The following is a 26897-nucleotide window of genomic DNA, read 5'->3' on the forward strand; positions in this document are numbered from 1 at the left end:
AGCAGTTAGTACATTATCAAAATCGCTTCTGTAATAGTTCTAACAGTGATAAGAACAGGTGAGTAGAATTATTTTAGGAACTTCCATGGTGCTTGAAGTATTAAGTTCACCAATACTAAAGGAAAGAGAATCATACTCAGAAAAAAACAGAGAGAATATGATAATTATCACTTTCCTCCAGCTGTTTGGTAATTTGACATATCTTGCACATTTATATATATATATATGCATATATATAAAATATGAAGAAGCTACTTAGATACAGATTTGAAAGCGAGCTTATATTATTAGCAGGGCCTTTCTGTAAGCATTGCTTTCCCCTCTGTTTAACCGGTACTGTGTCCATTATAATGAAGGAAAGAGGTGATGGGGAGGGGGAAGTAATGATAATCTGTAAGTTTAAAAGCAACCTCAAGAATGCCAGTCGAGGAACTGTGAAGTTGGAGAAATAATGGCTATTTATCCTTGTGCTCCACGGTGGCACACTGAGACCAAAGGTTTACCATTGATCGCGGTCCCATCTGGTTTTGGTTATGAGGTTCATTAACAATAAATGTGCCTCTTTTAACCACTTTTTATCAAGATTACTCTTTCCATTACATTAAACTGTAGTCTAAAGCCAAAATTAGTGGTGATTATTAACTTACTCAAAACACTCTTTATAATGCTTCATGTGGGTTATAATACAGAACTACTTTTCCTGAAATTGGCTGCCTTACCCTAAAGCAGAAGATGAATTTTAAAGCATATGATTTGAAAAGAAAATACTTAACCCGTGCAGCAATTTAAGTGCCAAAAAAAAACCAAAAAAAACAAAACAGAGGATGAGTAGGCAACAGCATCAAAGTTAATGCTACAAAACGTATTAAGTAGTCATGAGGCTTAACAGCATTATAAACTGTGAAGTGATAGATGATAATTTAGTTAATGTATTGACAATCCAAACATCATATAGGTCATGCAAAATTGTCCTTCGAATGAATACCCACCTATAAGCAGCTATTAAACACTCAGTCATCTTGTAAAAAGCTTTACATTATAAAGCAAAATTACATGCACATAAAAACACCCAATTTACTCATTTAAACTCTATGCCCAAGGCTAAAGTTCACCAAACCTGAGTTTGGATTTGCAAAGAGCAACCTCCGCGGGGCCTGCTGGACAGACTGCATGGGAACAAACTAAGGTCTCAACAGATGCCAGGCTGGAGAGTGTCTTATGAGTTACACATTTTAAAAACCAATTTCACTGTGATGTTTGGCTGGCACATTGAAAGCAGGCTACTTTCTCCAAACCCCACTTCCCAGTCCATAAACGAAGTCCATATATGATCACTAACGAATTAAACAGCGAACTCAGACACAGCAATTATTTCCTTTAAAAAGAAAGAGCAAAGCACGAAATTCCGGTTTCAAGAACCTATTTTTTTGCAGTGTGGGAGCCTTTTCAACGAGTTCCCTGCTGAATCGCCTCCTTCGCCCCCACACAACCCCATAATCACATTTTAAGAGACTGTGCCCTTATCCGTTCCATATGGCCGGCACGATCCAGGCCAAGCTTTCACTGTGACCTTTTAAAGAGACAAAGAAGCAAAGTACTATCTAGAAACAGAAACGCTGCAGTTTTACTGAGTGAAATTAGCAAAACCGACCTGAAACTCACCACTTCAAAACTTGACAGCATATAAATAACAAAAACAAAGGAGATTTCCTTTGCAGCCCGGGTTCTCGAAGAGAAGTTAAAGAATGATGTTTTCTATGTCCTTTTTTTTTTTTTTAATTAAAAAAAAAAAAAAAAAAAAAAAAGCAGCAGCAGCAGCCCAGAAGGCGACTTCCCCTGAAATTGTATTATTTTCTCTTCCTTTACCCTCGCCCCCCTAAGCGGGGTGAGGGCAGATAAGCGTCTGGAAGAGTAGCCATGGGAGAGAGGGGTTAAGGGGGGGGGGGGGGGGTGGAAATCACAATTGGACAAACAGCATATATGGTTTGTAAAATGTCTAACCTCGGAGAACGGGGTTTTCGATGGGGGAGGAGGGGAGAGCGGGAAGGAGGGAGGAGGGGGAAGACAGAATTGATCTGACAAGTGATTCGTTGGGGGGAAATCGTAAAAACAAAGCCAAACCCGTTCGGAGCAGTACGCGGCGGCGGTGCTGGGGAGGCGAGGTGGGCACCGGGGATTCTCTTAAAAAGAAAAAGGGAGAAAAAAAAAAAAAACCCAAACAAACCTCGGCGGCCGAGGGCTGCAGAAGCGCCCCCCGCCCGCCGGGGCTCTCCGGGGCGCCGGCCGAAAGTCCGCCCGGCCGTGGCCCGTGGTCTCCTCCTCCTGCCGCCCCGCGCGCGCGGCTGGGGGGCCGGCTCGCCTCCCCCCGCCCGCTCCCCGAGAACCGCGCAGGAGAGTAACCGACCTGCAACTTTCTTCCCGCAGCCTTGGGCCCCGCGCGGGGCATCTAGCGAGGGGCCGGGGGCGCCGGGGGCCGCAGGGCGCGCAGGAAGCCCCGGCAAGGCACTGGGGCGCCACTTTGGAGCCGGCCCTCGCGGACGAGCGCCCCGAGGACCCCCCCGCGGCCCATGGACGCGGGGCCGCGAGCGTCTGCGGAGCCGGGAGAGTGAGGCGTGGGGGGGGAGGCCAGGGGAGGGGGCCGGAGGGCTCCCCCGCCGCCTCCCCGCCGCCCCCCGAAAGTCGCGGAGCCCTCGCTCAGCCGGAGTCCGAGGTAAACACCCGGCCCCACAATGGCCCCGGGGCGCGGGGGGCCCGGACGCCCCACAAAACTGAGCAGGAGTTTCGGCGCGCGCGGGCTAGGGGCGCGGGGCGCCCCCCGAGCCGCCTGGGCCCCGCGCCGCCTAGAGCGCGGCGGAGGCGACGAGGCCGGCGGGCGCCGGGCGGCGCGGCGCCGAGTGCGCGCGCGGGCCGCTCCCCGCGCCGGGCCGCTCCGCTGCCCCCCGCGCCACCGGCGCGGCCCCCATCAAACGCGGGGCGCGCTCCTCCCGGCCGCCGCCGCCGCCGCGCCCCGCTCGGCCCCGAGCGCCCGGCCGCGCCGCCGCCGCTGCTGCCGCCGCCGCCGCTGTGGCTGCCGCTTCCCCGTCCTCGTCATCTTAACGCACGGCCCCCGCTCGCAGCCCCCGGGCCGCCCGCCGCCCGGCCCTTCCCCAGCGGGGCCGGCTGCGCCGCGTCCGGGCGGCGGGAGCGAGCGGGCGGGCGGCGCGGGGGCGGGGGCGCGGGGAGGGGCGCGGGGCGCGGGGGAGGGACGCGGCTTAAAACCCGGGCTGGAGGACCGGGAGCGCGGAGGGGCGGCGGCGCGGCGGACGGGCGCGGGGAGCCGGCCGGGCGGGCGGCACACAATGCCCGGAACGGCGGGGCGCGCGGGCCGGGGGCGCGCGGGGGCAGGTGTGCGCGGCGGCGGCGAGGCGGGGAGCGGCCGGCGGGGAGAGCGGGGGAGGCGGGGGCGAGGCCGGGAGGCGAGCCGCCCCCCGCCCCGCGGGAACACCGAGAGGGGAGCGGCGGGAGCGGGGCGCGCTGGCCCCCGGGGACGGGCGAGGGCGCACCGGCCCGCGCGGGGCTCCGAGGCCGGGGCCCTTCGGGACGGGGCCGGGGGACGGCGGGGCACCGGCTCTCGGGGAGCGCGGAGCGCACGCCGGCGGCGGCAGAAACGGAAGGGCCGGGACCCCCGAAACCCTCTGCGCAATATGATCACTCCTCACGGGAGGGGGAAGCCCCAGCGAAGAGCCAGCGGCCCCAAAAGACGAGCACTTTCCGAGCTCATCGGTACCCGTTCACTCTGTACTGGGCGCAGGTAGATGCCAACGTCCCTCACTTCTGAGCCGGAGAACTCGGAGGAGGGAATACGTGGCCCACGGTGGCCGAGTTAAAGAAAATTTGGGTCACTTTCTTGAAAGAGACCTGACTAGTTAAAAGTTATTACAAAGGAAAACATACCACCTTTACCCCTGGTGAAAGACGGTAACGTTGCGGAGGTGGGGGGCGGTTAATACCTGTGTTGTAGCAATAAATACTTCTGTAATCTAAGGTAAATTACCCCGGTAGATAAATGGTCATTAGCACCCAAGTATGATCCTCTTATTTAGATAATCTATTAAATATAGTTCCTATAAAAATGAAGAACATCACAGCCGTGCCCGAAATGGGGATGTAGCGTTCATCGTTTAGGTTTGAGTGCTAACGCCTTAAGACCCTGAAAGGCAGTTAATCATTACACAGAAACAAAAATGTTCGAATTATTTTTTCAGAATACAGTAGGAGGGAAAAGAGAAAAATCAGTGAGATAAACATTTTGTTACACATAAAAAAGCAACAAGTTAGCGCAAGTACTGAGATAAGAGGGAAATATGCAAATGAAGCTCTTTAAAGCTACCAATACACTCTCAGACACTGTCTACACTAGAAATCTTAGACCAACAGAAGGTAAAACAGAAGATAAAGGAGAGGAAATAATGGCCTCCTGGGGAGGACAGGTTCAGGAGGAACACAGTGAAAATATATCACTCTAAGGGCACCCACGTTTCACCCACAAAACCAGAAAGGTTATTGAAGGCAGCAGCGAATCTTGGTGTATGAACCCAAACCCAGAGCTAAAGAACGAGATGGTGAACACAGTATCAAAAGCAAGAAAAGAAAGATAAGGAAATCTGTATGAAAAAGCTCAAATGATACCGTATTTTCAAAAGTTGATATGCAGGAAAGTATGGAGGAGGGTATTTTGATTAAAGTATAAGAAATACAATCAATAAGGAAACATGTAGCACGTTGTCAGAGTTGTTATTGTAGATGGAAGTACTTACACATTTTTTTTTAATGTTTGATATTCAGAAGAAAAACATGGATAGCACTCATCTTTATAATGAGAATGATTTTTGCAATGTGATGGGTTAAATTGGGAATTTCCAAGATGTATATTTTAATAGTTGCTTCACACTGGTGATGCCTGACATGTTTCCCTGAAACCTGCCTGGTTTTTCAGTAGGGACTGTGCATTCTAGTATCACAGTGTATAAATTTACAAGCATAGCAAAATCTCAAAATAGAGGAAAAGTATCGTGTACTACAAAGAATCATTCAGGCAAATGGAACTCAAATGGAGTGTTTAAAAAGAAAGAAAGAAAGTTGTTGGGCAAAACAAAATTTGAAGAAAGAGAAAGGAAGACTAAAAAAGGTTACTGAATATATCAATATTAAAACACACTGGGATAAAATACTGTAAGTGATGATTATCCCATTATTTCCACAAATAAGACAGAAAGCTTTCTGATTGCCTTAGCCTCCTATTGATGTGGGGGTTAACATATTAATCTTTAAATTTGAGTAGCAGCTTTTATCTAGGAATTCCAAGCTAATTCTCAAGCACAAACATAAAAAAGTGTAATAAGGATGGACATGGCCTCGGAAAATGATAAAACAGAATAAATGAGGATAAAGGCATCTAATAATAACTTTACTACACAATTATAAGTCTGTTAATCATATATGCATATTAATTTCCCTCAAGCACATTCTTTATTTCAGAACTGTGTAAGATAGAAGCAAAAGGGCACACAGGGGTATGCCCTCCAACTAATAGTGCACTGGTGAACTTTCTATATATTATTTACTCTTTCAGAATACTCACTAAACCACTGAGTACTAAACCCAGATTAAAACAAGGAACAAAATAAAAACAATAAGGAAAATTCCCCCTTCCTAGACATATGTGAAAATAAACTATTGTGATGGGGGGGCATCAGTTTTATTCTACAAAGTATCTTAAATTTGGCAATAAAGGTGCAAGCCAAGTATTGAAAAAAGTTAAGATAAACTTTATAAATCCAGCTATGAGAATGGAAAACCTCAGGAACGTGAAATACTACAAGTCAAATACATGAGCTATTAAACATGTGGGTGTACAGTTAAAACAGTGCATCAATTTTTTATCACAGGAGAAGGAAGTCAGTCTGGCTACACAAAGGTAGCGGAGATAAAATATTGTAACAGAGATACAAGATTTTTAAAAAACAATAACAAAAGGACTACTGCGTGCTTCAGGGGGCCCCATATCAAGATAAATATGCTGGCAGATATCCGGAAGCATTAAAACACATTCAGAGTTCTGAATAGCACATACATTTGTAATAAACAGAGAAAGCATTTAGAATTTGAACGCTTTTAAGATACAGCAACTCCGCCAGTGACTCTGTTAGCAAAGCAATGTTTACTACCATAGCACTTTCTAAGGACACGGTAGGTTTTTTTTTTTTCATCTTTTTAAATTCAAATACTGTTGGCTATCTCTCCACATCTTAGAGCAGCACATTCCACGTGGCATATTGCTCTTTTTGTCGTGTCGACTCTTTGTTTTTGGCTTTAGCTGCAGGTGGCGTTTTCCATATATGAATTTCTGGGAATACGGTCTGTGTTGGCCATATAAGGATGCCTCTTTGAGCCATATGTTCTGCCGTCATGTGTCTCGTTTTGTCTGTCTGGGATGTCAGGACTGATTTCCACATCGTTTCTTGAATGGACCAGATACAAATTTGTAAGAGCGGAGAAGGGGGGATTAAAAAAAAAAAAAAAACAAAAAAACAAAACTGGGGCTGCAGCCCAAACAACTTTGTCAAAACATACATTGGAGAGGAAATGCAATATCCTGTAAACATTCACACCCTCCTTCTCAAGTCTTATCTGTGACTGACATCATCACAACTGCATAGCTTGAGAGGGGATCTGTGTGATCGAGTGCAGGAGTCTGCAGTGTGAGCATGTGCAGCTGAGCCAGAGGGACCCTGCGCCTCTGGAGGTCACGGCAGGCGCAGGGGGACTGCCCTGCTCCAGAGTCCTGGGCCCTGCAGCCAGCCTGACCCGGCCTTGAACCTGGGGAGGGAAACCACCTCAAGCCTTTCTCCTTTAGTGAATCAACAGGACTCGGATTAAACTTCCAGGTGAATCACGCAGGAAGGCCTGGTCCCCGGTTCACACTCTCATAGCCTCTGGTACTTCTCCTTTGTCACAGTTACCACCAGTGAACAAGCTGGATAATCACTGGCTTAATAAATATCTTCCATCAGTCCAGTTCAGTCTTTGCGACCCTGTGGACTGCAGCACGCCAGGCCTCCGTGTCCCATGCTAGACTGTCATCCCTATGAGCGCAGAGACTGTGTCTTGCTCACTGCCCTACGACCAGGGATTCATACCGCATCCCTGCAATGTTTACATTCTGAACAAATAAATGAGAGCCAAAGGCTCAGTGTCACTTGCAACCAAATGCTATGGCTAATTGGAATGACCGTTCCTCTTAGAGACTGTGGAAGTGAGGTGGAGTTAACAGTGGGGAAAGCGGCTGTATCGTTGAAATGTGAATTCACTGAAATTACGTAACATTTACAGTTTAGTTCCTCAGTCACACATCAAGTGTTCAATAGCCCCATGTGATGAGTGGCTATCCTATGAGACAGTGTGGGTTAGAGAACCCTTCCACCGTTGCAGAAAGTTCCATCAGGCAGCACGGACCTAGAGAACTTCTACAATAGAAGACTCAGTAAATCCAGGACCTTGCCTGGAGGAGTCTTAGAGGTGCTGGACAGCTTCCAGACATCCCAGTGAAGTCCAAATTGAAGTCCTTTTCCACTTTAGAATGGGCCCGTGGATCTGTAAAGCTGCCTGGAACGAGATGTGGGCAGTGCTGCACACAAATTTAAGACAGCTTTCTAGACACGTCTGTATGTGAAAGGGTCTCAGAGTACGTTTGGAATAACATGCATTTACCCCCAAAGGCTGCTTTCCATGAACATTTCAACAGCTCGCAGGTGAAGCTGAAAACCACAGAATCGTTCCACACCCTCTCCCACCCCCACGTTAAAAAAGCAGAGCTGCCACTAGAAATGGCTTTTTTGGAAGCTTTAATGTAGATATCTACTCAAACCGGGAGGGCATCCAAATACCAACAAATAATGGTGTGCTGCAGAGAATCAAAGCAAACGGCTTGAATATGTTTCAGGAGAGATAAAGGAGAAATAATAAATGCTAAACATGGGCCTAAGGCTTTCGGCTTTTGTTTTTTCCCCAATATGTGGGGTTTCAGTTATAGCCGGACTGATAGCGATCAAAAGTTGTTTCCTAATTACTTTAAGGTGAATGTAAATACCCACTGGTAATTTGCATTATGGTTTTAATAGACAAAGGTCACTATTAAAGCGAAGCAAAGAAAGGCTGATTTTAAGCTAGTTTGGGGAGAGGGCGCTGAGGTAAATGAACAGCCATTAGAGTTGGCTTCTAGAACCTGGTGAGATATCTGGGACTTTGAAATATTTGCAATGTTTACATTCTGAATAAATAAATGAGAGCCAAAAACTCAGTGTCACTTGCAACCAAATTCTATCGCTAATTGCAATGACTGTTCCTTTTCGAGACTGTGGAAGTGAGGTGGAGTGAACAGAAATATTACCTCTTTTTAAAGCAAGAATTTATTGGACAAAATTTTATATCCTCCTTCCATAGATATCAGTATGGACCACAACATTGACATGCACAGTGGAAATTACCCCATCAAAATTGGTTCTCTCTGCCTAGACCCAACTCCAAAACTCAGTAGGGGTCAGGTTCCAAGAGCAATGCTGTTGAGACCCCCGCATACCTCCGTATTAGCCTGTGTATCAATAGCTATCACCACCAAATCCGTTAAGAGTTTCAGACTGTCTTCTTCCCCCATTGCTTCTGGAGAGCAGGGCCTCCCTCTTCTCTCTTGGGAACCCCTACATTCTTTGATATGCGGCCTGATTGCACCTTTTCTTTCCAAAGCTTCCTCCATCTATTAGCCACTTCCTCCTTGATGCCCCATCCCAACTCTGTCCTCCAAGCATAGCATTTCATATTTGCATGCCTGCCCTTCCCAACTGCACATCTGTCAACATCTTGAGGCTGGACTCCTGTCTGTATTCCAGGAGTCTCTCACAGTGCCGGCAATTAACAGGGAAAGGCAGCCAAGAACTGTTTTGGTGAGTGAGTGCTGGTAAAAATCTTAGAAAGATTCTTGCACTCTTAGGCAGTAAAGCCAAGGATAAGATCAGACGTTAGTTCAGTGGCTCCTCAAATCTGCTGCATGTTAATATCGCTTGGTATGTCAACAGTCCAGATACGCAGGCTGCACCCCATTGCCAAGGGTTGGAGCCAGCAGTTGAGAGTTTCCAAGCTGATTCCAGCGTACAGCCAGGTGTAGCATCCATTGGAGTAGGTAATGTGTTAGAGACAAGAAATCAAATATACCTGTTAGGACATCTTCCAAGGGTATGGAGATCCTGGAGTCACTTGGGAAAGTTAAGGCTCTTTTAAGAATCAGAGCTTACCCCAAATTTAAGAAATTTATGTGCAGGCAAGCTACTTGTTTCAAATTAAAAAAAAAAAAAAGGTAGGGAGCAAGCTATCAGATCATTGATTTGGTGAATAAAAGTCTGCTGTTTGAGGAACCATGATAAATTAGCATTTGGGTACTGGCTTGAGATTTACAGGGGTGCCAGAAATCCTGTGCGAGTGTATGATTTATCATCACAGACATAAGAGACTAACCACAAAATTACACATGGAAGTAAAGTTCCAAAACCAGTCTATTATTTACTGGAGCCAGAACCATCCTGGTTTTCTCTAATTCTTTTTTTTTTTTCCCCCAACATATTTGAGCAGGCTCTTTCTCCCAGAAAATTTCAACCTTGAGTGGGATTCCCTTTGAAACAGCTGAAACCGTTCAACTCCTTTCTGGCCCTAGTCATGGCACCTGAGCAGGACTGAAGTGCCCAGGAGCCGGCGCAGGGCTCCTCACTGCCGTGCAGCACCCCCAGGAAGCCCACGGGACAGAAACCGTTCTCAGCCAACCTTCCGTCAAAACAGACCAGCCAAGTCTCCTTGGTGATGTCAGTGTTATTCTGATCTTTCCCGGCTTACCTGAGGGAAAAACAGTTTGAGGTTGCAACAGGCCTGGATGCTGGTCCAGATTGTTTTTGGGAAAAGGATCAACCAAGGGCAGGATCAGATTCTGCACCACCGTGCCCAGCACCACAAACAGTGGACAAGGGCCATCACTGGGGGAAAGAAGCCCATTCATTGGGGGAAACAAGCGCAGCGCACCTGGACAGTGTTTAAATATCTCTGTAGTGCCGGAAGCTCACTGAAGCAAAGGAGGAGTTTAATTCAAAACTAAAGCGCATTCTCTTTGGGATGACGGCAAGGACCTGGAAAAGACAGTGGCGCTGGGCGCATGATAGTGTGACCGTGATCAAGGCACTGAACTGTCCACTCACACACTGTCCAAATGGCACAAGGTATGGTACCTATCTTTTACCCCAATTTAAACATTTGAAAACAACAAAACTAAAGGAAAACAATCCTCTATTCCTAAGACTGGCAGATGTATATTATCATGAAAACATCATGCTATGCACAAAACAATAAGCTGCAACACATTGGCAACTGCCTCCAACCTTCCACTGCTTTGCCCTTACCCGCCAGCAGCCGCGGCCCAGTCTCCGCTGGGTAATTCATTCAGACGATGATTACCTGGCCCAAGGATAATTAACATGGGTTGGTAATCAGAGACCCAACATGCCACCCAAAGTAGGTAATTTGATGGTCCTCTGATGCAAGAAAATGGTTCTCTTTTCAGATGTTCTTCTATATTCTTGTATCTTAGCAAAAGAAGAGAAAGGAGGGACAAAAACCAGGCCTTCCAAATATCCAACATTCAAATAGCCAAACATTCTATCTGGATATTTTTCAAGTGAGTAAAAATTAACTACACTCCTGAGACAGCAGACAGTCCCAGGTGGCGTCTGCAGGACACACACTGCAGTCCAGTCACAGAGCCGTGACAGCTCCATGTACGTACTCGACGTGATAATCTATAAACTCTCCATGTAGATATTTCAGGTTGCACTTATTAATAAGAGAATGCAGTTTTAGTAATAAGCTCAAAAGGCGTTCAAATTTATTTTTATCAGTCACTTTTTGTGAGAGTAATTACAATTATTTATTTTTGCATGCAGTAATCTGTAATGATATATTTTTTATAGTGTGTTGCCTGATCCTGTTTCCTATCATCTGTTCTCACTGATTTTATATTAGGGACTTTTATATTTATGATGCAGTTTTTTTTTTAATGTATTGGAAATTCGTATCTAAATTGTATCTCCCTGAAGTTCATTCCTGCATATATGTATTTTTCTGATGCATGACTAAGGAATATGATTACATAGTAGAGCCAAATTAAGATTACATATTTATTGGTCTGAAATAAAATACTAAATAAAAGAAAATAATTTAAAGTCTAAATAAAATACTAAAAAATAGTTTTACAGCATAACTGTAGCTAAAGGATATCCAGTTACCTATTTGCAGGTGCAGCTTTCTTTATTAGTGTGTTTATTGTGGAATTTAATTCATTAGATAACTAACAGGGACTATAAATACACATGCAAATTTCCAGCTGATACGAAGCAAAAAGTTGATAAATAATGCTGCAGTATAACTTTAAAAACAGAAGTAGTGGGCCTTCAGGCTATTTTTTTAATCATTTATTTTTATTTATTCTGTAAAGACTATTTTCATTTGTATTTTTTAAATCTATATATAAATACACTTGGGAGAGAAACAAACAGCACATTTATGAAAATTTTTGACGGGGACCAGCTTGTAGCTGTTTTGAGGCTGTAACTGCTGTAAAGATGGACAATACCCCCACAGTTCTATCACTTCTGCAACTGAAAATCTACCACACATTCATATCATATTTAATGAAAATTAAACTTATCTCTCTGTGGAGGTAACAAGACTCTCCAAAATAACTTTTTAGTTCACTCTACACAAAGGGGTTTTGTCTCTAAGAATTTATAACACCACAAGCTAGTGTAAAGGCATCTTTGTAACTGGCATATGCTATAGTTTTGGATATAAACCAAATCTTGGGGTATTTTCAATAGATTTGGAAAATCCAATCGTTGGACCAACAACCTAGTGTGAATAAATGTATATATAATACACATCTAGCATAGCATGGTATACACACTCACAGATACAATCCGCACGTGGTACAAGAGAATGTTACATCAGTTAAAACTAGTCAACCACAGTTTCCATCAGATATTCTTTAAAACCCAGAGGTAGTGTGATAGTGCTCTCTATCAGTAAGCAACTCCTACAGAAAAGAGTCAATGACATAGTGGGAAAAGAAGTGGAGAACAGCAGAAGGCTTAGATCCAGGTGGTGGTCCTTCCTCTGCCAACTGTAAGTCACCCTTCGTGGGCCAAACGGGACCCGGTTCTGTATCCACGAAGTGATGGAAAAGAATCTGATCATCTTTAAGACCACAGAAAGTCTCTGCCCTTAAATTTAAGTTAAAAAAAATCAGGTTCATTTTAAAGAGAATACAAAGATATGAGGAAATTTCTCACATGCTACATTAGATGTTTATCTCTATATGAGACAGGTGTCAAACAAACAAATTAAAAAAAAAAACCACTAAGGCAAAGGGAAACTTTAACTCACAGATTCCATCTGTTACATCCGAATTCATGCATAATTGATTATCCATGACTGGTAAGTTCTTTTCTCACTAGCCGACCACAGTTTTCTAAACATTATGTATTAAATCACTAGCGAAGTAGACTACATTTCAGAAACAGCAAGGGCAGAATAAGAATATTTTAAATGAAAAATTACATGCTGGTTAATAATAATACAGCTGACCTATGTTTAAGGGAGAGAAATTTTAATCATGTGCATATTAAATATTAATAACCTATTCTGTTATTGTTATAATAAGGTTAAGTAGGCTTCTCCATGCTTAAGGAAAGAGGGAGAACTAGGAATGCATAACTGTGCAAAGAGATACAGAGACGGGAGACAGACAGAAGGAAAATGTGTCAACAATAAACGAGAGGAAATGAAAAAGAAGGAAAAGATGAAGGTGGAAACTAATCTCTATGTGTCATTATGACTGCCAGAGTACTGGCAAAGAAGCAGCATCCTTTTATTTCAATTTTAATCATTTCTGAATTTTAATACCCGGCTCCTTTTGTAATTCTCCTGGCATTCCTCATATGCCTCCATCCCAGCCAAAACACCAGTGTAAATTAAATGGCAGGCAACCACACCACTGATGTGGCCTCCCCAAAGAAGCTACCAGGTGACCAAAAGCAGAAAAAGGTATGTCTAGCTTACATCCCTGAGGACCTCCAGCCAATTAACTGGCTGAATGTTCTCTATTTTCTCTAGTTTTGCAAAGAAGGACAGTAGTTGGGTAATCTACAGATAGAGAATCATTAAAAAAATAAAGCAAGCCAGTGGTAATACAATAATCAGTGACCATCAGGGCCTGGAAAAATGAGTTTGCTCTCACTGGCACTAAGGAGCATCACATGATTATTTAATTACAGCTCTAATTTTTGTCTCGTGGATGGCAACATATCAACAATTAATAGGGCAAATAGAGGAGACTGTTTTTAAAGAGACAGAATGTGCATGACAATGGACTGGGTCACACAGCAGTCTGCTGCTTCAGAAAGACTTTTCTTTGTGTAACTAAACAGCACTGTCTTGCATGTGGAAATAAATTTAAAGAGGAAGTGTCTTTTTTCTTTAAAGATAACTTTCTTAGAAGGCTGGCAACTTTTCAGAACGTTTCAGATGCACCTAACCCAACCCCACTGCGATGCGAGCATTAATTTTAAGGAATAGAAGGAAATCATCTTTAACATAAATACCCTAAATCTCAAAACAGTGTTACACAATGGATATAAAAATCCATTTTATATATAAGTGGATAGAAAAATATCTGTTATGCAATTAATCATGGCTGATATGCATCAGTGAGGTCCTGGAAAAACATCACCGTCGTAGGAAAGAATAGAGGTCAGTCAGACGTGGGCTGCTGAGCACACGGTATTTTTGGCCCCAGAAGATCAGAAGGACCTTTACCTGGTAGCCTGACTCCAGGGACGACAGAGCAGGTTGTGAGCACCACCCCACACCAAAGGACCAAAAGCCTTGACAGAGACCCTGCTCCATCCTCAAGGTCGAAGAGGAGGAAACAGACCCTGGTTCTACTGTCCAAAAAGGGCACAGCACAGAGAGGAGAAAACCACTCAGTTATCCAGAACACTGGCACATGTGCAGATGAAGTGTGCAGACAACCCCAGTGAAAAGAGAAGACTGGAGAGAGAAGCCTTTTCCCACTAAACCATATCGGCACAAGCTAAACGCACTATTCTGTTATTAATTTAGCAGATCTTTAATGAGTGCTCTCTATGCAAAACAGAATGTGAAGTTACTATTTTCTGTAACACAGACATGTACCTTACACTGATTTTTTTTTTTTTTGTAGTTGAATAACTTGTTGGAATAGAGGCAGCAGCACCTAAAAATTCATAAAGTGGGAATCTCAGTACATTTTTAAGCGCTGTATTACAAGGTTACAAGGTCAACATATCCAGATTAGCTGAGAGTTCAGAGAGTCAACCAGTTTGAGAGATGTCTAAGGCAGGCTCAGTCCAGCTTTCAGCCTCACTAATATCAGTCACCCATCGTTTGCCATGCCAGAAGCCAAGGCAAAAACCCAGGCTTTAGATCTGGAAAACAAAATAGTCTTAGAACCACTGCTGTGATCAACTGCTCACATGTACCCTACATATCATGCTTTACAGAATTGTAAGACAGCACAGCCTGGCTCAAGAAATAGTGACTAAAAAGATGCTGTAAAGAGAATCAACTCAATAAGCTTTGAATGGCTTATATTGGCCAAAGTCATCACAGAACAAAAATGTAGGCATCTCAAACTACAGTGTGGGAAGGCTAAACTGCTGAGGGACACTGATTTCTGAACCTACTAGCAAAAGTGCTCAAGTCAATGCTAATATAGAGAAAGGGGAAAAAAGAAAATTAAAAATCTTACATCCCAGTGAAAAGTTTAAAATTAAGTTACTTTATTAGAAAACATTCTGATAATTGTGGACCCCAAATCTGACTCCATACATTCTGAAAGACTATTTTGAAAGGAGTCTAGCAAGCAGCAGCTTGTATGTAACAGTATACATCATTCTTTTTTAACATGACTGTTAATATACAGTTAACATGTCTCAGAAAAGGCTGTAATTAACTGTCTACTGCTCCAATAACACTAATAAGTGTACAGTATTATTAAAATACAATGACTCCTTGCAAAGTAAGGCTGTCATTTTTAAACTTTTAAGATAATGTTCTAAATTGGTTTTGAGTCTTCTTGCACCACCCCAAAACAAGCCCACCTCTAAGAAAAAAAATTGAAAGCATAGTTATTAAAATATTACTCCTTCCTCTCACAGTCTGGAGAAATCTATTAGAAAGAACGTCTAGGTATCATTTCAGTTGGCGAAAATACAATGAGAAACACTTGGATTATTTCATCAATTCTGGATGTCCTTTTAAAATTTAAAATTGTAAGCATTTGAATTGAGTGCTTTATTTACTGATAAAATATTTTTATCAGTGAACAAGGAAAGAAAGGTTTGCTATATCAAGAATCATTACATAGCCCTGCTGTTAATCCCCAATGATTTCCATTGTCTGGTTCACTGGATCAGGAAAACTCAATTGCATTCAACATCAAACAGCTAATTATGGAGACACCATATTCAGGACTATCTCTATTTCAAAAGATATCTGCATATACTAGGTTGTATTTTATTTATAATAATTATTACAATAAAATATTTATAACAGACAACCTCTTTTACCTTAAAGTCCTTAACACTGTAAACGTTAAAAGGCCAAATTGTCGTTTGCAGGCTCTTAACGGCATATCAGAAACCACTGAGTAAGACTAGCAAAGAACCTCTAGCAATCCACCCTACTCTGCCCAGCTTCCTGGAAAACTGCATCTAGAGAGTTGCCCCTCTCACAGATTACTGAGTACCTTTTCTTTAAATATCTCAAGAAAGGAAGATGTAGTAATTTCTCCTGGGAGCTCTCCACCACCTCTCACCACCCAGAGTAGCACGCACGCTGCAGAATTTCTGCTGCTCTCTGGTTCCAAATCACCTCTCACCAAGAAATAGCAACGTCCAGACATGGAGACCTCCCCTGGACACTCAGTCCCGGTCTCTCCCGGGGGCTGGAGCCCCTGAGTCCCCACATGGAACTAACAGGAACCTTTCTGGCACTTACCCTCCAAATACCAGAGGCTGCTCTCAGAATTTAGCCCTCCAGGAGAGCTCTCAAGAAGGAGTCTTTGGCGAGGTGACAATGACGAAGTTGTCTCTGGCACTGCTAGCAAGGCAGGAGCACCCCCAGATGAGGTGGATACCAGTTGCCTGCAAAGCAGCTGGACCATTACTGCAGTTCTGAGGGAACGTCACAAATCAGGTCATAGCTCTGGGTAGAGTCCACCCACTTCACCGGGTACAACGCCCTCCATTTCCTGCACACCTGGGAGAAGGGGTCGGTGGGAGGTGCAGGGGGCCGTGGAGGGGGGGGTGCAACGCAGGTCCACAGCACCCTAACAGAGGCAGGGCCAGGTGCAGCCTGCCATCTGCTCCTTCTGCAAGCATCTCAGCTTCATTTGGGGGACCTGCACCCCTGAGGAGCAGCAAAAATTCATGTCACAATAAGCGGGCTCTCAAATGAGTGATGAGTGCAATAAAATATTGCACAGTTAAAGGTTTTATCCAGCAAGACCGTTTCTCCACTGGAAAACTGAACCAACTCTTAATGTTTGATTACAAGACACTTCACTACCAAATATCAAATAACTGGACTGAATAAATGTCAGCGAAATCTAGGCACATACATGCTGGGATACTGGTTAACTGATTTTCATGTCTCATAACTAAGCTGGGATTGCCACATAAACCAAATTACATCCTTGAAAGTCCATTGAAAGAGGTGATGAGAATTTCTATTTACGAACCTTCAGACAGCAACAACTGTGGAAGAGATACAGAATAACTTCAAAGCATAAAAATAGGCCAATATGCTGGAGAAACGCTAAGCTACTAAATCTCACCCTGAATATATATACACACAATCTGTATCTATTTACTCTGAAATGAAATATCTGATCTTAAAAAAGACTTTAAAAAATAAACAGCAAAAGGTACCATTGGCATAAGTTCAAAAGTACTAAATAATGTGTGTTAATGTGTTGATCACACTCTATGAAGACATCAAGTTGAAATAGACTTACCATTGAGAATAGCACTTAGGAACGATATATAAATTACCACAGAAGACACTTTTTCTTTGGGAGGGAAGGAGAAGAACCTTGTGTAACAGATTTGATTTATATGCTGCATTAAGACCACATTCTGCTCTGATGTCAATGGAGTATGTGATTAGAGGCTGACAACTGGGTGGACAGGCTGAGTGTTAGAGCTACTTACAGAATGTCCTAGATAACAAGCATTTTCTCAAATTAATTACAAGTTCTGGAGCTCAACTTTAACTGTATTTTGATGTTTCCAGGGGTCTCCAAAGAGAATGGGCTTCCAATTTAAAAGAAAAGACCCCTGAATTTAGTACTGTAAAAAAGTTGAAATCCAAGGTTGGCTGCTTAAACAAAAAGATGGAGGAGGCAAGAATATTTTCAGAGGAAAGTTAACTGTACCAATCCATCCATCCATCAGTGTGTCTCGCTTTGTATTCATATTTGCAGATCTCCATTAAAAACTGAAGCATTCCATCTAAGGCTTGGGAGAGAAGACATTTTATCAAAGCTATTATCTAAGTAATCAAATAGTTGAAGTTATCTCTTTGGAACTTTGTAGAGAGTTTAATTTAGCAAACATACACTTGAATGTGTTTGAACATATCTGTCCTGAGGTTGCTCTAAGATGACTATTTTAAGTGGCATGCGGATTCTTTTGGGATTTGGATGTAACAGTTGAGGTATGTAAAGTAAACATGTATAATATCTGTTTCAACTGATTCTTGCGGGACAGAAATGAGAAGATGAAATAACTCTTTTTTTTTTTTTTAAGTTTAGCCACTGGGAAATGATAAGAAAACTCTTCTCGACCCCTACCCCCAACCAGGAAGAGTCTAAAGCCCTGGATTAGAGTACAGGTAGATATTAAAGTGGAGACAGGGCCATTATTTAGTGGTGACAGGAATATAAATACGTGCACTAACCTATAAACTGGTATTTACTTCAGGAAGGTAAGTAATATTTTTCCTCTGATTGCTGAGCTGTCAGTTTAATGCAGCGTAAATAAACAGTAGGTGCCTGCTAGCTCGAAGTAGGAAGTGTTCATTCCACACGAGGAACAGATTACTGAAGCCTGATGCTCATCGTGCTGAAACATAACTTTCATTTTACCAGAAAATACACCCTACCATGGAGGCTTTTCCGTGCCTGATCTATTAATTAACTTAACTCTGTTCTGTCAAAATGTAAACCAATTTGTTAAAAGCATCCCAGAGTTTTGGAGTTTGCAAACCAAATCAATTGGAAAAGCAAGAGGGATGACGGTTCTGTAATCTGATCACAAATGCTAAAAATGACTACTTAATAAGCAGAAACTACACCAAACCAAAAAAAGACAAAGAGCATATTTAAATAGAGAATTTAATCATCACAGTTACCGAATTTACTCAAAATCCTCCTCCTTTGATAATTAAAAGCAACTGGCACCTTTTATACTTTGCAACCTTGTGCTACTGAGGTCTGTTCACTATGGATGCTTATTCTGCTCTCTGAAATATCTAATGGCAAACCATTCATAAAAATCCAATCACATGCCTTAATTCTAATCAAAATACTACTGAACTCCCTTGAGAGAAGTGGCAAGTTTGGAGAGCAAATGATGATACCCACCCAAACAGCACTCATGTCAAATGCGCTTTTCTTCTTCTCCATACACCACAAAGCTCTGTCGGCATGGAGCAACTCCTGTTCTTCTGTACAAGCACCAAGCAAAATATTTCCTGGCATCATTTAAAGTGGGAACTCACCTTATCTAAAAAGCATAAAAGGCAATTTGGGGAGGTTTCTATTTAAAACCTGAGCAAACTCTGATCATTAATCAGTGGATTGTAAAGGAATAAGAGGGGGTTGAAAAAATAATATTTTGACTAGATCTGCACTTGACTACAACAAGTTCAGGCAGAGTCAGTCACATGCGTTTACATCCTCCATCAGTCTCAAGCGTGAAAAGGATACAAGAGTCATCCGAGACAACGCGTCTTAGAAGAAGAGGTGTTTGTGTGAAGGGCATATCTGTGTATGGCCCTTTTGGAAATTTCCAGAGCGGATGAAAAACCACCAGAGTGCTTTACAGAGTTCCTGCTGTATATCCATGTTGTGTTTAGCTTAACAGTGTTTGTAACCAAAAGGTTTTAACAATAATGAGGAACAGGTGCTTGTCACCTGACCTTTTAGGCCTAATTTAGGATCCTCAACCTATCACACGAACAAAAAGCACTGAAGATCTCCCCCAGATATTTCCCTTTTTGCTAATTTAATGCAGACTTGCTGAACCATCACTCAGCACATCATCTTATTCAATCACAGGTTCCTATAGCTGGCAGCAGACTTCTGTGCAGAAATAAACCAACATTCATTTTGTTGCTGTTCTCATTTAAGATGCTGTGAGACAAAAGAACTACTTTTGTAGATTATCAACCAAAGAATATATTAATTTATTACAACAACTGAACAAAAGGCATTCCTTTGGAATACTTTTACATACAAAGAACTATTATTTATTACATATTTCAGCTTGTGGGAAAATGAAGAATGCATTGATTCTGGAAATAACTATTCAGACTTTTGGAAGTTCTTTAAGTCTGCTTTCTCTGCTGATCTTTCCCCTGCTTCTCCCCCTTGTTCCCCTCTGCCCCCCCAACCCCTCCCCCCACACATTTTAAGGCACTATTACTTTAGGAGGGAAATCCCTATCTGTTCTTATCCTTTATGTGTATTCATTATTCAGAAAGGAATACAAAATTGAGCAGGGATTTTTATTTCTCCTGTATAATCTTGTTACAATGTAGCCATGCTCAAATTTAACAATGCTTTGTATTTTATAGCTACTGTTTACATATTATGTATTACATATGACTGAACAACTCTACATTTAAAATATTGTTTCCATTAGGAAAAATATAAAGTAATAAGTGTCAAGTGGAGATGAAGAATAAACATGCCTGGTATATTTATAAAATGCATAGTCATTTAAAATGTACACAAATAGGATACATATTTCGCTACTGTTACATTTTATATACTATTCACATCCTTTAAAGTGTATTTAATAATGTGCCTAACCAAGTTAATTAAAGTATTTATGTCTGCTGATTGTGTTAAACACTTGGAGAGGTAGTGAAAGATACAGCCAGTTACTTCTGCTAACTAAAGTTGAAATTATGCACTTATTATAACCTTTTCTAACAATGTGAGAAAAACAGAGTAAATATATTAAATTTGTTTCACAACAGATGCTTAGGTTGTTAATATTTAAGATGCCTATTCATGCTATTCCTGTCTGCACATTTGTCAAAAATGTAAGCCTGAATGCTAATGTTTGCCAGCAGACTGGAGCAGTCAGTATATGAACGTACTCCTGTTCTACTAAAATAATATGCAAAAGAAATAAAGGACTGCTGCTAAATCATAGCAGAGTACCACACAGATTAAAGATTTTTAGAGCAAACACCTCAACCTTGGCTGTCTCATCTTTTTCTTTTTTTCCCAAGCTACGTTTGACTGCAGAATAAATCTTAATTCCCGACATCTCAGAAAAATTCACTTTAGATTGGGTGTAAATTTCAATAAAATTTCAGCGGCATGAATGACTGTCGGCAGCACAAACACTGGATTTCGGGACCTGCTTGGGACAAATCCTGACCCCAGCAGTCGCGTGTTCCTCGGTCCTAACCCCTTCTCTGTCCTCTTGGGAAAGTAAGGTCCCCTGGCCTCCCATGAGGGAACCCCAGCCAGTAGGGGCAGAAAGGTTCTCTCCTGAGACTAGGACTTGTTTCGTCTTTCGCTTTTCTCGGTCTCCTTACAACCATGTGGAGTCCAAGACTCCCAGCGTTTGCCTGAAAATCCGGAATGCTGCGGAGAAAGTTCGCCAGGGTCCAAGTTGCCAACCAGGGCGCTCTGAGAGGCGATCATGAGGTTGACACTTAGAAGTGAAAGGTGTTACGCTCTAGTGGCGATCCGGGCCGAAACGTCTAGCAAGAGCCCCGAGACCCTCTCCGTGGCTTATGGGGGCGCCCGGGCGTCCAGCCCAGTGGGTCTCCCGGGTCCCGGCACGCGCCTGTCACTGCCCGGAGCAGCCGCCGGCCGGCCCTGACCTCTCCCCGAGGTTGTGCAAACCCGCGTCCCGCCAGCCCCGGAGCCTGGGCGGCGGAGAGCCCCGCGAAGGCCGCGGCGCCCGGGCCGCGGCCGCGGGGGGAGACTCGGCGCGGACCGCAGGCCGCCTCGGTGCGGTCCCGGCCCTCGGGGAGGGCGGCGCGCCCTGCGGCCCTCAGCCCGACCCCCAGCCCCGCCCGCGTTCGCCCCGGGAGCCGGTCAGGACCCACCTGCCTACCGCCGGCGAGGGCTCGACACGCCCGGCGCCGCCGCTTTCCAACTCCCGGCTCCAAGTTGAGCGCCCCGGCGCCGAGCGGCTCCGGGCTGGAGAAGTTGCCGCAAACTTCCCGCGCCCCCCTCGCCGCCCCCGGCGGGCGCGCGGGCCGGGACGGATGCTGAGCCTGATGCACGCGGCCGGCCGACGGGACCTTCCCGCTCCCCGCCGGGCGCCGCGCGGCCAAGCCGGCTCCGGGGCGCACACAGCGGGTCCCCGCGAGCTCCCGGCGCGCTTCCCGAGTCCCCTTTTCTCTTGCCAAAGAGGGTCCCACGGCGGGCCCGGAGGCGTTCGTTCAGCCGTAGTCTGTCGGGGCAGGTGTGTGCGCGCGTCCACACCCCGAGGGAGGGCGAGTGAGCGCCCCGCGGCCCCGGCCTGGGCGCCCCCTCCCCTCCCCGGCCCCCGGCCGTCCCTCCGGATCCCGCCGCGCGCGGGAGGAGGGCCTCGGGGACCCCTGTGGCCGGGCGACCCCCACGAGGCGCCCCGCGCGCGGGTCCCGCGGTGAAGTTTGGATCGCTTCCGAGCAAAGCAGAGACCGAGGGAAAAGAGCACGAATAGGGCCAAAAAAAAAAGAGAGAGAGAGAAAGGAGCGAGGGCGGGGAGGGAAGCGGCACTCACTCAGGCTGGGGCGCCGGGGGCGGCGGGGGGCGCGCCGGCGTCGGGCTCCAGAGGCGGCGGGCTCGGCCTCCGGTGCCGCCGCCGCCCGGGCTGCGGCCGCCGCGGAAGTTAATTGCAACTTGACTGCAAGTTGTCTTCTTTTCCCATCCGGAGTGGGCGTTTAAAGGGGAGAGCGAGGCGCGGAGCGAGCGCGCGAGCGCGCGGGGCCGGGGGAAGGAAGAGGGAGGGGGTGCGGCCGGGGGGAGGGGGCGGGGGCGGCGGCGCCCGCGGTCTGGAGGCACCGGGGCGCCCCCCGCGGGAGCCCGCAGCCGCCCGGGCGCGCATCCAGCCGCAGCCCCGGGCCGGGCACGCTGCGCCCGGGGCTCGGCGGACCCGCGCGCCGCCGCCGCCGCCGCCCCGGCTCCCGCCCGGTTCTCCCCCTGGCGGCGGAGCCTCGGCGGCCGCCCGCCCGCGGGGCGCGCCGGAGCCCTAGCCGCCGCCGCCGCCGCGCGCCGCTCCCGGCTCCCTCCCCGCCCGCGCCGGCCGGGCCCGGGGCGCAGGGGACGGCCGGGGGCGCGCGCCGAGACGGGCGCCGGAGCCGCGACCCCCCGGGCGCGAGGGTAAGTGTGGGCACGCGGGGGGCGCGGCGCGGCCCTGGGCGCCGCCAGCCCGGCCCCTCGCCTCTCCCGGGCCCCCCGCGCGCGCACCCCGCCTCCTGCAGCCGGCGGCTTCCTCCCGCGGTTCGCTGTTTGGCTGGGGTTTTGGGGGGTACGGGGGGGCTCCGGGGGTGACTGTGGCTGAGTGCCAGCGGAGAAGGAAGTCAGGGCAGAGGCCCCCCCGCGCCGCGCCCCCACCCAGGCCGGCCGGTGGGCGGAGGCTCGCCCCCCGCCCGGGGCGCAGGACCGGCTCTCCCCTCCGCGGCGCTCGGTGGAGACGATCCCGCCTAGAGGGCCTCCTTGCCCGCCAGGCGGCTCCGCTCCCCTCCCCGCGCCCCACCCTCGGCCCGCAGCGCCCCATCCGGGAGCGCGGCGCCCCCTCCGCGGAGCACGTGGCGGGCGAGTCGGGGTCCTCCTGCAGACCCCCTCCCCCGCCGCCACTCCTTGTTCATTTAATGTCCTCCCGGGGCAGCGCTCCTGCTTTTCATCCCATTGGCCAAAGACGCCTAAACTGAGGTCCACTCGCTCCAAAGAGCAGGAAGCACAAAGGGCAAGTTAGGAGGCTGAAATGACTGGGGACTCGGGGAGCGGGGGCGAGCGGACCTTTCCAGAGGGGACTGAGATGCCACAGGCCTCGGGGGGCTGGGTGACTGAGGACCCCGGGCTGAGGGGAAACGGGAACTCGGTTTGTCCTCTTTTCCTAAGGGAGCTCACAGGTCTTTTGTGTCGTGTTGTCTTTGGGAAATTCGCATGGAGTATGACCACAGAAAACGACTCCTGTTTACTCAGAGTTAAGGAAATTGGGGAAACGAGGTGTTTTTCTGTGTGTGTGTGTGTGTGTGTGTGTAGTTAAGTTTGTGGCTTGAACTGTCAAACGTCAGTTTTTAACAGTAAGGACCGCAGAGGCGCCCCGGTATATTTTTTAGAAGCTGCACTTTCTTGAGTTCCGTTCACTTAAGGCTGGCTCTCTCAAGAAGCCCCCGTAAATAACTGTGCTTCGAGGGAAGCTCCGGGAGCAGGAGGCAGAAGGCTCAGATCTCCGTCCCGCCAGTACAGAGCACTGTTTGCAGGGAAGTTCCTGGAAAGTGGCTGTGGGCTGAGAACTCAGCTTTTCCTCAAAGCTCTGTGAGGTCCTCTTCTGTCAGATGTCTATGAATAAGGCACCCTGGGAAAAGCCTGATATCCTTGCCGGCTTGCTTTATCTTTTACACGGTGGTTGAATCTACTTTCAAGTCCTGGTAACAGCACATGGACTGTGCTGTATTTCTGTGTGGTTTTTCTAAATAAAAGGAGGGCAGCCCTTGTCTTCACCCTGGCTTCTGATATGCCCATTCTTTTCTATTAATGGGAATTGGATTCACTGGAATTGATCCGTCTTTTTCAGCTGATTGTCATTTTATGCAGAGTCGGCAATCGCAAAGACGGAAGAACGTAGAAAGTTCATGAATTAGTGTTCTTTTAGAGAACTGGCACCTTGCTTTTTAAGACACAGGTGCCCACCTCAGCTCCTGGTTCTAAAGCAAAGCAAAAAGGTGTAAATGATCCCAGTGGGCAAAACAAAATCAAACACAAGTGTTTCTTCCTGGACCACTTTTCTGCCTCCACAGGATCCAAAAGACACCAAATCCTTCTGCCTTCATTTACCAAAATGCTGAATAGCCTAACTAGTACCAATATCTCCATCTGGGGATGACATCAGGTTTGGAATGGAAAGAATAAATTCTCAGTCTTTAATTGCTGCTTATTAGCAATTTCTTATAGCAGGCAGCTGATTCTCCAATTCTGAAAGCCTGAAATGAAGCTTAGCAGAAATGGAAATATTGAAAAAAAAGGTTGTTTCTTCTCCCTTACATACTTTTACATTACTCATCTACTACCCCAAGTCATTCACCAAACCCTCAGAATTTAAGGTGGTAAACCAAGGGAATGTTTTGCTCCAACTTTTTGAATTTGTTTTTCCCCTTGCAAAGTCTTATACAGAGAACTCATAGGCACTATTACAACATAGAATTATGTAACGATGGGTACAGTACATGAAATAACATATCTTGTAAACTCTTATGTAAACCTTTCCCCATGGCACATAGTAGGAATACATTAAACACTTAACCCAATTAAGAAGTTAATGAAATATTGTAATTGGCCACAAATTCGATAGTACGGGGCTAAGGGTTTTTTTTTTTTTTTCAGAAGGAAGAATCATTTTGCCTGAAAATTATTAGGGTAATATATTTGTGCTCCTTGGTTTATTTTGTTTTGTTTTGTTTTTGTTTTTTAAACAAGTCCAAACCTAATTTAAATGGTTGAAAGACAAGTATATCTGAAACATATCAATCAGTTAATAATAATAGCTAGTGTCAAATGCTGACTATTTTCCTAGGAGGACAGACAATAAACTATTGTGTCCTAAATAGCATGAGAAAGATGCGAAGGAAGAAAAAGAGTATTGGCCTGCAAGGGACTTATTTGCTGGGAAAATTACATTAAATTCAGACAACTCAGTGGGTCAGTAAATGGCTTGAGGCAAAGGAATACTTTAAATAAATAGATTTTTTTTTTCTTTTTTAGACCAGAGGAAATAGACATCCTGAAGTTCCAGGTTGGCAGGTATTTTTAGAGTTAATTCGTTGAGTCAAAACTTTTGGGGCCATCCAAACAAACATCTTGAGTGAAGAGAAGCTTGCCCCTTACCTCCAGAGAGATGAGGATTTTGTCTATAGAACACTTACCCAGGGTAGAATTTAGTGTACACTGTATGAATGAACAATAACCTAAGTAGTTCATTCCATCTTTGTATACTTTGTACATCTTTTTCTTAAATTGCAGAGAATCAGTCTTCCTAGAATTTCCAGCTGTCAGTCTTAGTTCTGCCACTTGCAGCAAGCCAGAGCCCTCTGTTGTATTAGTCAGGACAGGCTGTGTCATGCTGGGGTAAGCAGCAGTCCCAAGAATTAGTAGCCATGATGGCACAAGTTGTCTTGCTATGTGATGTGTCTACTGCAGGTTGACTGGTCTGTTCCGTGTCCTAGGCCGACAGTGTTGCTCTGGGAGAATGAAGATCACCCTGGAGAGTCTCATGCTGGTATTTAAATGCTGCGGCCACAAGGCACACCTCTTTTGGGCTCACGACTCACTGTCCAGGACTAGCGACGTGGCTGCATGGAATCATCTCAAGACCAGATAGGGCAGTCTGTCTCGTGCTCCACAGTGGAGAGCTGTGGTGCACAGCTCTAAGAACTGCTTTACTCATGGTGGCTCGTGTCCACATGCCCACTCCAGATAAATGGTTTCTTCCTGCCACTCGGGGGCCCAGATGTTCCGCTCCTCAGGGCAGACGCTCCCAGAGAGACCACTAGCTAATAAGAGACACGCTCTGGGTCCTTTCACCTTCAGCTCTCTGAATGCAGCATGATGATTCGCCCCTCCACACCGAGACGTGGTGCCCTATCGATTTTAAGTCTCTTTTACTTAAAATGCACTCACTTCTGTTGTTTATATTTCATTTTCTCAAGGCTTGTTTTCCCTGAAAGGCTGCGATGAACAGGAACTTTTAAGAGCTGCTATCTGGAGATGTCATGATCATTATCAAACTTTGAAATTTGGTTTCAAGTCATTACTTCCCTTATTTTAAATGTCATAGTCTTGTGACACAGATAAAGCGTTCTCCTGGAAGTATCCATTCATGCATCCATTCATCCAGCTTTTTGTGCATTCAGTGAACATCGTGTGCCTACCAGGTGCCGGGCGCCGTATGAAGAGTCGGGGATATGGAGGTGGGTGGTTGTTGTTTAGTCGCTAAGTCGTGTCTGACTGTTTTGCAACCTCATGGGCTGTAGCCCGCCAGGCTTCTCTGTGCATGGGGTTTCCCAGGCAAGAATACTGGAGTGGGTTGCCATTTCCTTCTCCAGGCGATCTTCCTGACCCAGGGATCAAACCAGCGCCTCCTGCATTGGCAGGTGGATTCTTTACCCCTGAGTCACCTGGGAAGCCCTATGGAGTGGATAGAGTCCTCCTTTTCAAGAAATATATTTTCCAACTGGACAAATAGAATTTTGAATTTTGATTTCTATTAGAA

The 26897-nt window shown here is 45.8% G+C and overlaps 2 protein-coding genes across 5 annotated transcripts in view; one reads left to right on the forward strand and one right to left on the reverse strand.

The window, feature by feature from the left end:
- Positions 1–22322, reverse strand: part of SATB1 (SATB homeobox 1) — a 100908-nt gene extending 78586 nt beyond the window's left edge. Inside the window, exon 1 of one of the 4 annotated variants that reach the window (XM_045161877.1) lies at positions 22188–22322. The gene's annotated coding sequence lies outside the window, so the exon portion shown is untranslated. Of the gene's footprint in view, positions 1–1662; positions 1805–2404; positions 2550–22187 lie in introns of those variants that run through there. The other 3 variants (XM_045161876.1, XM_045161878.1, XM_045161880.1) reach the window with 3 other exon arrangements.
- On the forward strand, positions 21208–26598 carry LOC123465679 (translation initiation factor IF-2-like). The gene is made up of 3 exons (XM_045165382.1): positions 21208–21887; positions 25391–25429; positions 25852–26598. Exons 1-3 carry the CDS (start codon positions 21208–21210, stop codon positions 25910–25912), a joined length of 780 nt encoding a protein of 259 aa, XP_045021317.1. The 3' UTR covers positions 25913–26598.
- The last annotated feature ends 299 nt before the right edge of the window (positions 26599–26897 follow it).

This window comes from Bubalus bubalis, chromosome 1 (assembly GCF_019923935.1).
Source record: "Bubalus bubalis isolate 160015118507 breed Murrah chromosome 1, NDDB_SH_1, whole genome shotgun sequence".
Classification (NCBI taxonomy): domain Eukaryota; kingdom Metazoa; phylum Chordata; class Mammalia; order Artiodactyla; family Bovidae; genus Bubalus; species Bubalus bubalis.